Below are 17706 nucleotides of genomic sequence, written 5' to 3'. Positions count from 1 at the left end.
AGACTCCTAGAGCTTGCCTTTGGGTTCCAATAAGGACATTTACCTGTGTTGGCTACAAGAAGCCTCACAGTGTTCAGAATAAGATGTGTATAACACAAGTACAGTTTAAATTTATTTCAATTCTCTGTGTGTGTGGAAGGGGGGGCGGTCCTTGTAAAAATGTCCGTCTGCGAATCTTAGTGCAATTTTGGAAACATCTTCAACGTGCTATTTTACAGTTCAGTAATAAACATTTTTAAAAAGCAATTCATATTTTAAGAAATTGTAATACAAGCAGCCAAATTCATACAACATTTTTTTTTTGTTTTTCTGTGCAATGTATTTTGTGAAAGGTTTTGGGAAGTTGTGTGACTTGAATAAATATATTCCCTCATATGAAATGTCATGGTCATCATATTTGTGATCACAGAGAACCTGTTATAATGTGTTTCTTTTACAAATGCAATTTTAAAAACTTATCTTTGCTGGTAGATTGGATAGAGCTTAGGAGTGTACATATTTAAATTGTGCTCTGCTTAAGTAGACAGCCTGAATCCTGTCATCATTGCTTTAAGAAGAGCAGTGTGTTTGACCTCTAGTGCTTGAACTGTGGAATTGCATCCTATTGCTACAGTGTTTTGTATTTCAGAAAAACCCGTCTCCCCCAAATCAGGAACCCTGAAGAGCCCTCCGAAAGGATTTGATACATCTGCTATTAGTAAAAGCTATTACAATGTGGTGAGTGATCATTTCTCTGGTTCAGACAATTTATATTCTTCCAAGAATTTGGGCTACCAAAAAACGGCATAATTATTTTTTACGAAATATAGTTACATACATGTGATTTTAACATATGATCTTTAAACCAGCATGCACGGATAATAATTGGCCTGCTTCTCACCTGGGTGAATTTTGCATGTTATGTGCTTCACTGACCCACTCTTTAGCATGCTGTAATAGGTATGAAATAAATTAGTTGCATGGATGACAGGTATGTGCATATACTGCTATGTCCCTTGTACTCCATCACGGCTTTCGTTCTGCTGTTCTGATTTGCCCTTGGGCTCAGAACTTAGGGGCAATTCTGCTGAGCTTTTCGTTTTCTTGCTAATTATTCAAAGCCATGGAAATGATTGGATTGATTGGGTTGATCCTTTGTGCTAGAGATTTTCTGCAATCCCAAATCTTGTGTATGGTAGCAGTGGAAGAGGGGAGCTGGGGGAATTAACTTGGCATAACACACCAGATAAGTGCACATTTTGAGAAGTCTTCCTCACAGCTTTTTGTAACACACATGGAAATGTACCCTTGATGTAGAGTTAGGCAGAAGCTGAGAGTGTTGGCCTCAGACAATACATATTTTAGAAGGTGGGCTCCAAATCAGATACTTTAGAAACACTTGCTGGAGCTACGCCTAACAGATTTTTCTTTGCCACTCAGCAAGCCTTTAGATTTTGTTCTTATACAATATATGTCATGCAATATATTGACCACGAGGAAGACCCCTGTGGGTCGAAACACGCTTGGTCTATTCTGCCATGTGCAGTTAGATATTTGGTGTTTTTACTTTGTTTTAAATATATTATTGGTGCACTTTGTTTAATAAATAAATAAATAAAAAATAAATATTTGTAATTGTTTTAAAATATTGTTTTGCAGCTCAACTTTTGGTTTCCTGACTTCTGTTCAGGTTGGGTTTTGGTTCCCTTTTTGGTTTTGCATTTCTCATAGGATGCCCATGAATAAGAACTTGAGATTGTTGTGTTGGTATCTGAAAGTTTATGCGTAAACTGGCTCTAGTTAGATGTTCCTGACCATGGCTTTAGGACACTTGGGGAGAAGAAGGTTAGTCGGACCTTCATTGTACGTGTATCTGACATAAGGTGGTAAGGCCTAGACAGCTTTAAGGAATTTTCCCACTTCCATATGTCAGTCCTGGCTGGTATAGGGGAAAGCACAGTACAGTCTTAAGCTCTTTGTTTCCACTGAGGCCAAAGTGATCGTGCTAAATGCCAAGTGGACACTCTCTGCAAATGACTTATCTCAAAGAGGCCCATTGTGTGGTGCCTCCCCCATGTGCATGCACACATACACAGCCTACTTGTTTTGCTTCCAACATAATCACCATAGAAAGCGGAGAGTGAGTGAGCTCACTTTTACCACCGTGCAAAGTCACCATTGCTCAAATACACGAACTGGGCGGCAGGCTTGCGTTTGAAGGCTCAAACGGGCCCTTTCGTTTGGCTGGCTTTTCTTTATGCGGATAGGGGTAAAGGTATAGGCCCAAATAGAAAGGGGGTTTGATTCAGCCACTTGGGAAACGTGTTGTAGTCTCATAAAGAAATTGGCCTAGTAATTTGTTCTCTCCAGGTTTATATTCAGGGATCTTAGATTAGTATGATGTAATACAGTTCAGACTATGGATAAGGGCTTAAATTATAAAAATGCTGCTCATTCCACGGTCATTTAGCATTTTGGTCCTTGGAAAAGGCAGAGTGCTATAGATCTTCATAAGGCATTTCAATCACTGAAATTTCTCCATGTGAATTAGCAAAGACCATCTCTCAAAGAAATCCTCCTTTATGATTTTTGGGTTTTATAAACATTGACCTGTAATTTTTCTGGCTCAGTCTTCATGTCTTGAGCCCTCATATGCGTAGTCAAAAATCTATCTCATCACTGTTTACCTCATAGTTGTTTAAAATTTATCCTTTACATTTAAAAAATGTTAAATATCATTTACATGCCCAGGGGCCAATTTCCCAAGGTGTGTTAAAACCAAAGGGCAAGAGCTGTCTTGAGCAGTAGTGGTTTATCCTAGTAACACATGTAGCATGTGCTATGGGCCCTGTTGTTCCAGGGGCCCTGAGTGATGCCTCCCCCCCCCCTTGGTTGAATGCAACCAAGTGTTGTACCCATAGCCATGAGTTGCAAACCCCACAGCCAGACAGCATGTAGAGCGGCCTACTTGCCCCCCCAACTGTCCATTGGTGATCCCACTAATTTCCTGTATGTGCTGGCCAAAGTGTCATTTGCTTCCAAAATTGCAGCTATCCCTGGGAGGGGCGCCCCACTGTTACTCATGCAGCACGAGTAACAGCCCCAGTTGTGCTCTGTTAGGGCCCCACAAATCCTTAAACTGGCTCTAGTGCTGTGGGCCACATTAATTCTTAAACTGGGCTTGGTCTTTTGAGTTCTCTGTAGCTCCAAGGAATAATTTCAACAGGGACGTTTTCTCAGGGACAGGACTGATCGAACTTGGCTTTACATACTTTCAAAACCCAAGAGGGGTGTGAGTGTGGGGAGAGGGGGGGGGGTGACATGCACACCAGAACATACCGGAACTTACAGGGGTACTTGGCAGGGTTTTCCAAAGTGTCAGGGTTGAGGGGGAGAAACCAAACTGAGCTACCCAATCCAGATATTCAAACACAGATTTTCAGTGTGGAGTAGGAATGTGGTGGCTGCCATGATTCCTTATTACTGCTGTGCAACCCTGTTTCCACCCGGAAATCACTCCTGGCAGTTGGGTGACAGTGTGGAGTGGCAAGGGATGTTGCTGCAGCTAGAAGGGCAAATTGGCGCCCCCGCCCCCCTTCTGGAGCAGAAATGCCTTTAATGCAAGAAGCCTTTGGATCATAGCCCAAGTATTTTTGATTTAAAGTTAGAAGAGCTGGGTACCCCCCTTTTCACTACCCGAAGGAGCCACTTACAATCGCCTTCCCTTCCTCTCCCCGCAACGGAACACTGTGAGGTAGGTAAGAGAGCTCTAACAGGACTGTGACTAGCCCAAGGTCACCCAGCTGGTTGCATGTGTACTTGACACAATATAGTTGTCAGTGTTCCCCTGCCCCCACCCCTGCAGTTGACTCCTGATGGCTTCTTTGAAATGGTGCTACCCCATTGCACATCTCCTGTTTACTTCTGCGAGCTTACAAAGTGATTCTGTCTGGGATCTCTGTTTTTGCCCATTTACCTTCTTTGCAAGTCCTCTGTCCCCATATTTAGCTTCAAAATGCAATGGGCAACAGTTGGATGTTTTCTTATATGTAGATAAACTGTCTGCTTGCAGTAGCCTACTGATGTTTCATCATTTTTTACTTTGCAAGATAAGATTTGTTAATTCTGCATCCGAGTCTGCTTGTGCAGTATTGCTCTTTGTAGCAGGCTAATTAATAGCTTGGTTGCATTGTGACATTTTGTTCTTCCTAGGGCTTTTTGTAGAATGGAGCCCGTTTTAATCTTTGGGGCAGGAGTCGAGTTACCAACAAAAGAATGAACTCAGAAATAGTCTCCCTTTCCTCCCCTCTGCAGTTGAATAGGCCCATTCAAGGGAATAAACAGGAGTTCAGCAATGCTAATGAAAGGATCAGTGATTTCTCCTGTTTTAAATAGTTCAGCATGTCACTTGTTTCATCAAGTTTTCATAAAGGCATGAATAACTTGCCTATCCAGAGCCACATTATAAACTGCATGTCTAGTATGTCCAAAAAACCCTACCAGCGCTGGGAGCGCAACTGCATTTATAATGGGGTTCTTAAAGCAACTTCTATTTTGAAAGGAGTAAAAGCCCTGTGGATAAACTTGTAAACAACATATTGTTGTCTGTGAGTGTAACTGCGTCCGGTGATGGTTCTGCTATACAACAGGGAAGTCCCTGCGCCTAGTGATGGCTCTGCCGTACAACAGGGAAATTCCTGTGCCCCTGTGTCATATGGATGGTTAGACCTGCCCTTTGCCAGAGTAGCTCTTTTCCAAACTTTGTGAAAATAAGGCAACATAGAAATCTTTAAGTGAAAAGGTTTGAAAGAGTGCTGAAAGAGAACAGGGAAGCAGCAAACAGAACTCCACAGTGGGAAATCCTGAAAGTTGGTTCTCAGGGATGGCTTCTGAGGACCTATGCCTAACAGAGGCCACAAAGGATAGCATTTCACAGGTATTCCTACTGTTATGATGATCAGTTCCTAGTCTGACGAAGAGTGCTTGCACTCGAAAGCTCACACCTTGAATAAACCTTTAAAAACAAACTTTTAAAGAACAAATCTTGAGATGAGTTAGCATACTTTTTCAAAGGTAAGTCTTGCCTCGCCAACCTTTGTGAGGACCTTTGTGAGTGTCAGCAAATATTTAGATCAGGCTTTCTCAACTAGGGTTTTGTGAAACTCTAGGGTTTCTTGATGACTCTGGAAGGGTTTCTCAATTGGGTGGGAGTCAATTTGTAATATATTTTTTAACCTTGTTAAACATTTATCATGTGATATGACCATATATGGTCATGTTGGCCCCCCCTCAAATAGCCAGTGATAGGCCAGGAAGGGGAGAGGCCACAGGTGGGCATGTACACAGCTATGCTTCCCAACCATATTCTGCACAATTGCGCCACTTCTGGGGTTTCTTAAAGCCTGAAGAATGTTTCAGGGATTTCTCCATGGTAAAAAAGTTGAGAAAGGCTGATTTAGATAGTACCAGCCCCATCAACTTACACACTTTGATTTTTTTTAAAGATATATAAGTTCCTTACTGAAGGTTCCTTAGTCAGTTTAGCAGTTGTGGAATAAAAAACTAGTCCTCTTTTGGATCAGTTCCTAATTTTAAAGAGAGTAGATGGGAGGAAGAAATGAGTTACTCTCTCAGTGGAGGGAAGTGGGATTCCCCAAGGATTAGGTATTAGGTTCACTGCAGTTTATAATGACTGCAGAGGCAATCAAGATTGCCTTGGCAAAAAATTTTAATGGGGAAGCCCTATGAAGCCCTCACAGGCCTCCAAAGGATTTCTCCAGATGATGAATGGGTAACCAAATCATAAATCGAATTTAAATCCAAGTAGACGCAAATCTGTTTATGTTAGGAGAACAGTCAGATACCATAAATACTTTGATTGGATCTTAATTAATTGCAACCACCAATAAAGGAAAATTTGTGCAGCAATCCAAAAAAATCCTCTTCCTTGTGCCTTCGCTGCACACTACATTAGAAGACTGTGCATGATTCTGTTTGACTGAAGTCAAATAAGTATTTTGTAGAACTAAAGAACACAAAGAACAGGGCAATCAGAATGTACCACCCCACTAAGAAAAAGTTATAGCACTTGTGACTTTAAATTTAGGGGACAAGAATGACTAAGTTTGAGGGGCTGAAAAGAAGTTTATAAAATTATATCTCACACAGAGAAAGTGACTTTCTGTGCTGGCAGCATGTGCTGCTTATGGATTGCCATTATGCCTCTCCCTCAACTCCTTCATCTAAGCCTTAATTTACATTGTTCTAACCTGAGGTGCCTTCTCTGCCCAGGTAGCTGATATACCATCAGGGTATACGAGGGGTTTCACATCAGCAGACACAATTCTTTGCAGTTTAAAGAATCCCATGGCTCCAGAACATTGGATTATTCTCAGTGGTACAGGATTGGGTGGAAGCCTTCTGCAGCAGCAGTCTCTCCTTCATATCTACAGTGTGTGGAGGCTTTATTTGAAAGCATGAAAGCCGATACCACTTTCACGCCCTTGATGTTAGGCGGTGCTGACTTCCAGGAAGCAGTGACACAGCATCAAGTGGGGACTTGTATTGCAAATCAAAGACCACAAATAGAACTTTCATTACTTTGGGTGGAGTCAGCTTACACATTCAGCTGGAACAATCTAGTGTTGGGAAATTAAGGAGTGTGTGAACCAGAACTAGGCTTTGTGTTATGTATAAATCCCCCCCCCAAACTCAAAGGAGCTCAGTAAGCTATTTGAACTTGGGTTTGTGTGTTTTTGTGTGTGCATTCATGACGGTGGACATTAGAAGAATTAGTGTTGCATGTACAGAGAATTCATATGATTCTTTAAATCACTGGGCCCAACCATTGGTGACCCAGGGGACACACATGGTCTATGCAACAGGGGTTTTATAGTGTGTCTGGATATGGTAGAGATCTCTTTGGCCCAGCTGTGGCATGTTGAATCAGACCCGTTCTTCGGTCTGTCTCTCCTGTGCCGTGCTGCTCGCCACACACTGGCAAAATTATAACAAGGCATGCACAGAGGATATGTGTATAGTACCTCATACCTTTGATGTGTACATTTGCCAAAATGATTAGCCAGTGCTTCTTTAAACAATCAGGGCACGTAAAGCATGACTTTTGTACAATACCATTTTTTAACCATTTCTCACAGCTTCATTGCATTGCTTACTCTGACTTAATTTAAATTCCGTAATTGTATGTCTTAAAGAATGGTTTGGCGTTTTCCGTTTCCTATCCAGCTAGGGGTCCAGTTGAGTTTGGCATCTTTTTTTGTTTTTGAGCTTTAAGACCCAAGTTTTTTGTTTGTTACAGGTGCTACAAAATATTTTAGAAACAGAAAATGAATACGCGAAGGAACTGCAGACCATGCTTACTAACTACCTGAGGCCTTTACAAGCTAGTGAAAAGTAAGTATTTGGTATCTGCACCTAAATTGTCTTGAGCAGAAGATGCCAGGGAAGACCTTCATCTTCCTGGAACCACAGAGGAGCTGCTACCAGTCTCTGTCAATACAAGTGGTCTGACTTGGAGTAAGACAGCTTCATATATTCATAAGTGCCTTGCGTTTTTGGCAGCATTCCAGCAGGCATACTCTTTAAAGGCCCTTGCCACATCAGTTTGCTCGTTTGAAGCATTGCAGGAGTGACAACCCACGGTAAATGCTATGCCTACTGGGAAGAAGCGAGAAAAGGAGCTGTAACATTAAAATTGGTCCTGATGGCCTCCTTAAAGAATTCCGAGATGTGTCTGAGCTTCTATGACTTTTGAAGGGGCTTGCAAGTGAAAAGAGTCTGTTGGGTTAAAGCAGCCTTTCTCTGCTTTTTTACCATTGAGAAACCCCTGAAACGCTCTTCAGGTTTTGAGAAACCCCATGCAGAATATGGTTGGGAAGCAAAGTTATGTCCACGCTCACCTGGGACTCCTCCCCTTCCCACCCCTTCCAGGCCCATCATTGGCCATTTTGGAAAGGGTGGGTGGATTGACATGACTATATATGGTCATCACACCCGATAAATGTTTAACACATTTTAAAAATATATTTAAAAATTAACTCCTGCCTATTCGGGAAACCCTTCCAGGACCATCAAGAAGCCCCAGGGTTTCATGAAACCATGACTGAAAAAGCCTGGGTTAAAGAAAGTGAGATGAAGGTGAAAAGGATAATAAGAGCATATGAGAAGATTCCTTACCTCTCACATAAGAAACAAGTTCCTGTTTTTAAGAAATATTACAAATTATTTGTGGGTGGCGGATGTTTTTGCTTATTCTCAACTTTCTTATTTTTCTTGGCTTCAGGTTAAATTCTACAGATACTTCATATTTAATGGGAAACCTAGAAGAAATTAGTTCCTTTCAGCAAATGCTTGTGCAGTCTTTAGAAGAATGCACCAAGTAAGTACTGTTTAATTACAGTTCACAGAATTGTCTAGAGTGATTCTGAGTTATCTGGAGAAATTTGTAGTTTACTCGCTGATGTTTAATTTAAGCATAGTTTCAATTTTAATCGGAAAGAAATAAAGGAAAGGAAACATATGGTGGGAATATCAACTCCTGAAACATTAATGTAAAATTACTGTAAGGCTTACTGGATTTGAGTTTGTGAACACGCTAATAGCCTTATGTAATGTGTTGAAAGATATTCAAGCAGATGATGCTACGTGAATTGCAACAAGAATATTTGTTGTTTTTCAGTTTTGTTCTATTGGAAGAGGATTAAAATTTTATGGTTGGTGAACGTATGCTGTAATGTCTCCCACACAAACCCTCCCGTCCCATTTGTCTTCATTCTGCCTGAACAGAATACAAGCATGAGGGTTCAGAATCAAGAGCCATATGGGGGGTTTGTGGGCAAAAGGAAAATGGCGGCTCATGAAACCTAGTTAAGCGCCAACTTTCATTACAACAACACTCTGCCTCTTGATAATTAAACTGGGGATCAGAAGGTCCAAAAGAAAGTGGCCTGCCCATGCTTCAAGCGGTCTGTCATTGGTGGATCAATGGCAAGCACTGGGAAACAGTAGCAAGAACGTGTCAATAAAGGTTGAAAGGAGTCATTGATTTTGGTTGTTATTAGCGGTAATGTTAAATTTTGAATTCAGTTAGACCAGGGGTAGTCAAACTGCGTTAGCTGGGAGGGACTCATGGGAATTGTAGCCCATGGACATCTGGAGGTCCGCAGTTTGACTACCCCTGAGTTAGATACTCCAAATCCCATTATCTTCGCCTGATATAAATATGTTTACTAGATGACTTGTTCCCAAACACAGTCTTTGCTAATGCAATGCAGGAAAATCAGAAATGTGATTGGCGTGATGCAATGTTTATAGGGCTTGGAGGCCTTTGTTCAAAGCCCTGCTATGCCATGAAGCCCCCTGGGTGATGTTGGCCCAGTCATTCTCTCTCTGTTGAACCTCTCTCTATTGAAGCAGGGTTGCTGTGAGGATAAAAGAAAAGAAGGGAAATTGATGTATGCCACCCTGAGTGCCTTGAAGAAAGGGTAGAATAAGAAGTTGGGGGGGGGGGAAACAATAGTTCAGATTCAAAGTAATACCATCACACCACAAAATATGAGCAATACCAGGCAAACAAACAAGCTGGACTGAAGTTGTATAAAACCTCTTTCCAAGCCTTGCACCTTCTTTTGGTTTATTGTTTTGGAATAGCCATTTTTACAGGTTTACTACTTGCTCATTATGCATAGACTTTGAGGCTGCCAAGGTAAAGGTGATATCTGCCTTTCTGATTTTGGAATACATTATGCATCAAGTCTCAGAAGAGTGTAGAACTTTTATTTCTCACCTGTATTGCCTATGTGTGAACTTCCATTGTATCTGAGGAAATGTGCATGCACATGAAAGTTTACACTTTGAATAAAACTTTGTTGGTCTCAAGGTGCCACTGGACTCAAACTTTGTTCTGATGTTCCTTTATTCCAGGTTGCCTGAAGCTCAGCAGAGAGTTGGTGGTTGCTTTCTAAATCTGATGCCACAGATGAAAAATTTATATCTTGTGTACTGTGCCAACCACCCATCAGCAGTAACTGTTCTCACAGAACACAGGTATGTCCTACCTGCATCTTAAAGCATTGGAGGGGGGGGGGAGAACATCATGCAGTTGATCCAGGGTGTCTTTTACATTTTTCCATCTGTTTTGTTTAGGGAAAGAAGTATTTGCAAACAAATGCAAAATTATTCTTCATATATTCAGACCAGTTGTTTGCTTATAGTAAAAGTATAATTATAAACCACAGGACTGAAGATTAAAATAAAGTGGAAGTACATCAACATTTTTCAGTCTTGGTCTTGAAAAAAATTTAACCCATCCCTTTTATAATTAGAAGTTGCAGCTTACACCTGAGTTAAGTGTGCAGAAGCCTGAAACTATAAGCTTGAGCCAATTTTTTTTTAATATAGGAGATAGTTCAGTTTTGTCAGTGAATATGAGAACGCTGCTTTCAGCAGAGTCAGCTGACGTTGAATTCAGCCAAGATAGAGGTCCGCTGGCTGGGTTAGTACACAAAGGACATTTGGCAAATATCCTGGCTCTTCATGGGGCTCAACTAACAGCGGTATCTTTCTTCAGGAGTCTGGGCATGATTCTAGATACCCCCCTTTCACTGTGCTGTCACTTCCTGTGCTGTAGGTGTGTCCTGGTGATGTCACATCCAGTGGGAGTGTCTCGGTGATATCTATGACTTATGGGGACATGGCAGGAAGGTGTGGCCTGCTGACCACTAGTGGGGTTCTCAAAGTCTGAAGAATGTTTCAGGGGTTTCTCAACAGTAAAAAGGTTGTGAAAGGCTGCATTATACCAACCCAGTTTGAAAACCCGTTTAAAAACATGGTTTCCAATTTTGATTTGCTTGTTAATCCCAAACCATAGGTTGCTAATTCAGATACCTCACAAGAGCTTCCTTCATCATGCTTAGGAATGATGGCCTAATTCAGTATATATGAAAGTAAATTTCTAGGCCTTTTCAGTTGTGACTGGAAACTTTTTTTTTTATTTCCTACCAAAGGAACTGTCACGATGCGAAGCCTAGCAATCATAGGAAACATTGCAAGATATTTATTTTTGCCTAGTCTTATAGAAATAATTTATACAGTTAAAATGGTTTTAACTATTATTGTAAACCACCTTGGACCACAAGGAAAAGAGAAACAAAACATTTAATAAATAAATTTAATAAAAAATTAAACATAATGTTTTTGTGATTGAAGTGAGGATTTATGGCTGTTCTACCAGGTTGAGGCCAGAACCAAAAAAGCCTGATTGAGGCCAGTCTTATCTCTTGGGCTGGGGATCTTGAGCAAGTGTTGATCACTGGATCTTAGTGCTCTTTTGTGGGGTATAGCAGAAGAGGCAGTCCCATAGGTACAAGGGTCCCAGACCATTAGGAGCTTTGAAAGTTAGCATCAAGGCCTTGAACCTGATCTGGTTTCTGATTTGGAGCCAGTGCAGCTGGGAGAGCACTGGCGTTATGTGTGTTCTCCACTGAGTACTTATAAAGACTCATACCTCTCAGTTCTGGATCAGCCGGCGTTTCTGAATCTGTTTTCAAAAGATATGTAGTTTCTGAATGACTTAGGTGTTCTGCAGCCGACTCAAGGTTTGTGGTTTCAAGTTTCATTCATCCATACCGAACCAATTTATGGTATGTCAAGTTATCCTATTGATAGTGTTGGGTGAATTGGATTTTGCTTAGAATGTTGTTGACTATAGAAATAGGCATCATCATGCTGCCCTTTCTTCATAGTATCTGTTTTCAATAATACCACTGTGATCTGTAGATCACTACTATGTTCTGTAGATCACTGTGATCTGTAGATGCATTTTGGAAGTTCTTTGTGGGGGACAAGAAGGAATGCCTTTCCTAAAATGGGTTTGCTACTTGTGTATGGGTGTGTGGTTTTTTAATAAAAAGTTCATGCATTCTTCTTAGAGAAGGTGTAGGTTTGAGCACATGGGCCACCCTGCCTATGCACAGTTGCTCATGCACATGGTATCTATGCATGTAGGGAGTCTGTGAAGTCTCTGCTTTCTCAATGCTGCTTTCTCAATTTTTTCCAGTCACATAGATGGGGCCTAAGTGCTAGCATGAGCTAGCCATCACACAGAAGCGAGCGCACTGTGCTTGTACTTGCAGCCCCTCTATGCACATTGGCTTTAAAAAAATGTATTGAATTTTCAACATTTAATACTCCATATTGCAGAAAGATGCAGAGGCTTATAATGACAAAACGCATAAGAAAACACTTTTACTTTTCCCTTTTTATTGCAAAACATTATAAATAATGGCTAATTAACCTGAATACTGAAAATGACTTCTCTAGACCCGTTGTTAGTATGTTAATGGAGTTAATAAGGCTGTATTCCACACATACTGGAACAAACTGCTATTGCCCATTTAGCAGTGGCAGAAAAAAACCAGTTCTGTATCTCAAAGGGCAACAAGCCCTTTTGTGCTGATTGACTTGATACATGTAACATTAGGGCATGGAGAGCTAAAGAAAAGCAACATAAGGCAAAGGGGTGTAACTAGCCTCCTTCCTGTCATGAACTTTAGGTGTGTCCCGTGTTTTCCAACATGAGGTCCTCTGTGTGCAGTATGAAGTTGTACAGTGCAGCTCTATATGATCGGATGATCACATATCTTTGCTGGAAATATTTTTTATGTACAAATGCTTTGAGCACGGACGTTGTCACATTTTTATTAGTAGGAAACAGAACAATTTTGCTTGTCTGTTGTTACATGCAGTTAAATGCTCTGCCAGTCCCTTTAAATCAGAGCATGGCACTAGGGTATTGCTCCTGTTTTTATCCATGGAATGTTTCCAAACAGCTATTCTTAGAGTTAATGAATAGTTGTGACCACTGCACATATTACTCTTACTGTGGATAAAACAATCATGAGCTGGCTATGGGGCATCATTTGCTTAAAAGATTTATAGTCCTGACTCTCCAGAAACTGCCCAAATCTCAACCCCCTCTCATTTTGTATACAAGTTTTCCACTTTCCTCCGGCATGCCCTCAACATAGATTTGAAACCGAGGGTGGAGGGTAGGGGGCAGAGGACAGATTCTTTAATACTAATCTTGGTTATTAATGGGTATAGTCATTTTGGTGTGGTTAGGATGATCAGCTAGGATCTGCAGAAACTCAGGCTTGAATCTGTTCTCTATTATGGTGACCTTGGGCCAGACACATACACGCATGCTCAATCTACCTTACAGGGATGTTGTGAGAGTAAAATGGAGGCGAGGAGAACAATGCAAGTTGTTTTGCATCTCTATTGGGGAGAGGAGCAGGGTTTAAATGGAGTAAGTAGATGAATGGTTGCTATAATCCTTGACAAAGAGAACACTAGTTCACAAGAGAAGCCGGGGGGGGGGGGTATAAAATAGTGTGCGGTTATCCAGTCTGAACCAGCTCCCTTAACCATTGCTAAGAACACTAATTTACTTTTGCCAAAGATCCGCTGTGCTAAAAATGGCTTTTCTACCGCCACTTAATATTGGTTTGAAATGCCTAATCTCTCCTAACGTGCATTTAAACTCTGAAGGTCAGCAAGTCTGGTGCGGTGGCAATTTCCTGCGGAGGGAAATAGCAATATATTTCTTAATGTAAGACCGATGCTTTTAAGATAAAACGACAGGTCGTTTAAAAAAAATATTTTAACGCTTATAATTTAAGCTGCACGCTTCCAATGAGCAATTGTATCGGTAAAGGCACGCGAGCTTTAAATCCGCCGAACGGTTTGCCTAATGTTAGGTATTATGGCCGGGGCTCCATTTGAGATCTAATTATTGCATTTATAGCTTTTTAATAATGCCAGGTTTCAAAACACAAAGCTCAGACGGGCACATTTATGGGAGATAACTGGAGCATGGAATACAGATAAGCATCTGAGTCAGAGAACCTTTTGTCCCTCCTCCACTTTGTCTCCCAGAGGCTGCTAACATAGAAGGTGATGTCATACTTGAAGCAACAGCCCAAGAATAAGGCTTTCTATCTCGAAATGCAGCACAGACGCTTATTAAGTGAGCCAAGGGTGTCCGCTGGAGGGTTTTCAGCATGCACTGCCTGTGTGACATCTTTAGACCTCTCAGCAGTGAGACTCCATGTTCTGTCTATTATAGACAGGAGTTGGAAGTGTAAGTTGGAGCTTTATATGTTCTTCACGCTTTTATTTTCTGTTTGGGGCAATGTAGGCTAGCTGTCTCTCTCTTCTGTTCAAGTGACTGTAGGGCAGCTCAACCCTTTTTTTTCTGGTTGCATAGTGGAGTGTAGAGGTAACCTGTGACCTGTATTGTAACACTTGACTGACTCTGGGCTGATTTCTCTCCGAGTCACAAATTTTAATGCTGGTAAATTGTTAGGGTGACTTGAAAAAAGTCCTTTCACGTAGCAACTCAAGAAAAGCCTGACGGTATTAAAATAGCGTACTTTCTGCTTATTTATTGCGTATAGCTCATTTGTTTTGAATAAATCATAGGTTAAGGTTTTAGTCGTGACACAGTTTTATTATTCCAGAGGCATGGCTCTTGTTTCTTAGTTAAATTATTATCTTTTGTATATCTTGTTTGCTTCCTTCCTCAGTACCATTTAGTGAAATACAGAGGGGATTCACTGTGCAGTCCCTAGCAGTGTTTAGACAAAATTGCATGTTATAAAGGGCTATTGTCTTTGTCAAAACAGCTGTGATCTTGGACTCTCTGCACTGATTTTATATCTCACGATGATCAGTTAAGAAAATAGGCTGATAACAGTTTTCAGGGTTCACTAGGTTAAAAGAGTGTGTTTTTAAATAAGCAAAATACTTTTATGATCAGAGTACTTTTTAAAGCTGTGGTTTCCTGCGTGTGTTGAAAGTACGCCCCGTTTTGTTAGAACGTTCTATCTTTTGAACTTTTGAAAGATCTGTCTTTTAAAGGTCCATACGAGCACCTTGAATTGAGCCCAGAAGCAAATAGGAAACCAGAGTAGGTAGAACAGAACTAGAATGATATGATCCCTACGGCCCACTCCAATCCGCATTCTGTATCAATTATTGCTTCCAGGCCACCCAGCACGGAACTCATTGCCGTGGCAGGGGTAGATTGTAATCACTGTGAGCAGAGAGAAGCCTTGCTCTTCCTGTTGTAGCTCACAGAGCCCCTGAAATTCTGTTCCTGTGGTGTAAGGCGGGGTAGTCAACCTGTTGTCCTCCAGATGTCCATGGACTACAATTCCCATGAGCCCTTGCCAGCATTTGCTGGCAGGGGCTCATGGGAATTGTAGTCCATGGACATCTGGAGGACCACAGGTTGACTACCCCTGGTGCAAGGGACCCTCGGTAAAGGGTCCTCCACCACCAGGGAGGATAATTTCTTGCCTTGTTTTACTAGGGTTTTATTGGGGGGATTTTTTGTGTATTACCCGCCACAAGTCAGCTTGCCTGGGAGTTGCAGGCAGGCAGGCAGGCAGGCAGGCAGGCAGGCAGGCAGGCAGGCAGGCAGGCAATAAATAAATAAATAAATAAATAAATAAATAAATAAATAAATAAATAAACAAACAAGAGCATGGGACCCTCTCCTGCGCTTTACTTTGAGGGTCCCTTGCAAAGCAGGGATCTGCAGTAGGAAGGGGGAAGTACAAAAATGGGACTCTTCACCATCTACCATAACATTTTTATTATTTTTATTATTTTATTATTATTTATTAGATTTATAGCTTGCCTTCCTCCTGGGACTCAAGGCGGGTCACATAAAAATATATCCCCATAAAACTCCTAGCCCCTTAAAACCAAATTAAATTGCAACAACCCAACAAGATGGCTAGACCCTCCACCTCCCGACAGTCATCAACATAGGGGCCTGCTTGGTAGTGTAGCAGTCTCTCAGGTTGGCAGGGCCCAAGCCGCAGGTGGCCTTAAAGGTCAAAACCAAAGCCTTGAACTTGATTATGCTAGCAGAAGAGCATCTTTGGGTCCAGTGCTTATTACACATTGTGTAAATTATCCCTCAGACTGCCTCTGTGAAAGCTGCTATATGCACATTTGTAGTACCTTGTAGCTAAAGAGACTCAATCTACATGTTCATTTGTTTAACTTTTTATTTAGAGCTTGTTGTGGCTAAGTGCATTCTCTGCATCTTTTGTATGGACATGAGATTTCTTGTTAAAGGAATGTCATACATTAGTTCTGAAAAGCTGAGAAAGAACTAACTGGAAATGCTTTCTAAACATTCTTTGTGTTGTGCTAGGGTGGACAAAATTGCTGTGAGAGATGTGAAACTGGACAAACAAGGCTTTATAAGGCTTCTTAAAAATTTGCTTTGTGTTTCTCCGTGCCAAGTGTTCAGAAATTTCACTGAATTGGATCAATGTTCAGGTTATGCTCTCTTCAGAATGAGAATTGGGGGGGAGGGGGGTGACTGGGAAATTGGTAATCTGATTCTTCAAAATTGTTCTCTAAAACTGTGATCCATTGTGGACTTTTTTGAGAACAGGCCTCTTGGGACAAAAGTCTGAGTAAACAAGTATGTGAGAAAATAGAATCTTAATATGTTCATTGATTAATATTGCTTGAAATAACTTGTCTTTAGTAGTCACAATTCTGCTGTGACCTGGATGGGCCAGGCTAGCCTGATCTTATCAGATCTTGGAAGCTAAGCAGTATTTAAATAGGAGACCACCAAGGCAAACCTTGGTCTCTGTAGAGGCAGGCAATGGCAGACTACCCCTGAATGTCTTTTGCCTTGAAAACCCTATGTGACTCCAAAGCCCTATGTGCAGCTGCACTGGCTACCAGTCATCCTCTGGATTTGGTTCAAGGTTTTGGTTCTGACCTTTAAGGCCGTACGCGGTCTGGGCCTAGCATACCTGAGGGACCACCTGTCACCCTATGCCCCCCACAGGACGCTTCATTCTGTGGGCGCTAATCTATTGGTCATTCCCGGCCCCAGGGAGGTGCGCGTGGCCTCGACCAGGGCCAGGGCCTTCTGGTCCTGGCCCCAACCTGGTGGAATGAGCTCCTGGAGGAGCTGCGAGCCCTGCAGTATCTTCCATCATTCTGCAGGACCTGCAAAACGGAGTTGTTCTGCCGGGTCGTTGGTTGAGGCCGGGCGACACAGAAAATCAGGGCCCCCATAAGACAGGAGCAGCAGTAGCAAATATCAACCGCGCCCTCTTTCTCCCTCCCCTCCAGTATGTCGGAGTTGGGGATAGTTATTTACTGTTTTCTGCCACATCTTTGTTTTGTATTGTTTTATTATGTATGGGATTTTATAGGGGGTTTTATTGGGGTTATGTTGTGACTCGCCTCGAGCCTATGGGAGAGGCCTGTAATAAATACAACAACAACAACAACAACAATAATAACTACCATTTGATGATAAAAACAAACAAAAAAATCCTGGTCTTGGTTAGAATCATAGAGTTGGAAGGGACCTCCTGGGTCATCTAGTCCAACCCCCTGCATTATGCAGGACACTCACAATCCTATCACTCATCCACTGTAACCTGCCACCCTCTTAAGCCTTCACAGAATCATCCTCTGTTTTAAATTAACTATTTTTTTCCAGTTAAGATTTAGATAGAAGGAAAGCTGAGCCTGAAGATCTGTTTCCCCCTACACAACATTCACACCATAATAGGTCTTTTGATTGAGGGCGAGGGCAGTATATAAATATAATAATAAAAATAAATAATAATAAATTTGCCCTTTTAGGGTCTAGGTGGG

The 17706-nt window shown here is 41.6% G+C and overlaps 1 protein-coding gene across 11 annotated transcripts in view; it reads left to right on the top strand.

Annotated features, from left to right (window-relative positions):
- Positions 1–17706, top strand: part of ARHGEF7 (Rho guanine nucleotide exchange factor 7) — a 123424-nt gene that overhangs the window by 56017 nt on the left and 49701 nt on the right. For all 11 annotated transcript variants that reach the window (XR_013232132.1, XR_013232134.1, XR_013232133.1 and 8 more), the window contains 4 exons: positions 629–717; positions 7298–7392; positions 8282–8377; positions 9922–10044. Coding sequence is in view for 8 of the 11 variants with exons in the window: in XM_077343750.1 (XP_077199865.1) it covers positions 629–717; positions 7298–7392; positions 8282–8377; positions 9922–10044 (403 nt within the window). In the remaining 3 variants the exon portion in view is untranslated. The remainder of the gene's footprint in view (positions 1–628; positions 718–7297; positions 7393–8281; positions 8378–9921; positions 10045–17706) is intronic.

Source organism: Paroedura picta, chromosome 6 (assembly GCF_049243985.1).
Source record: "Paroedura picta isolate Pp20150507F chromosome 6, Ppicta_v3.0, whole genome shotgun sequence".
Lineage (NCBI taxonomy): Eukaryota > Metazoa > Chordata > Lepidosauria > Squamata > Gekkonidae > Paroedura > Paroedura picta.
This window is presented reverse-complemented; position numbering and strand designations above follow the sequence as displayed.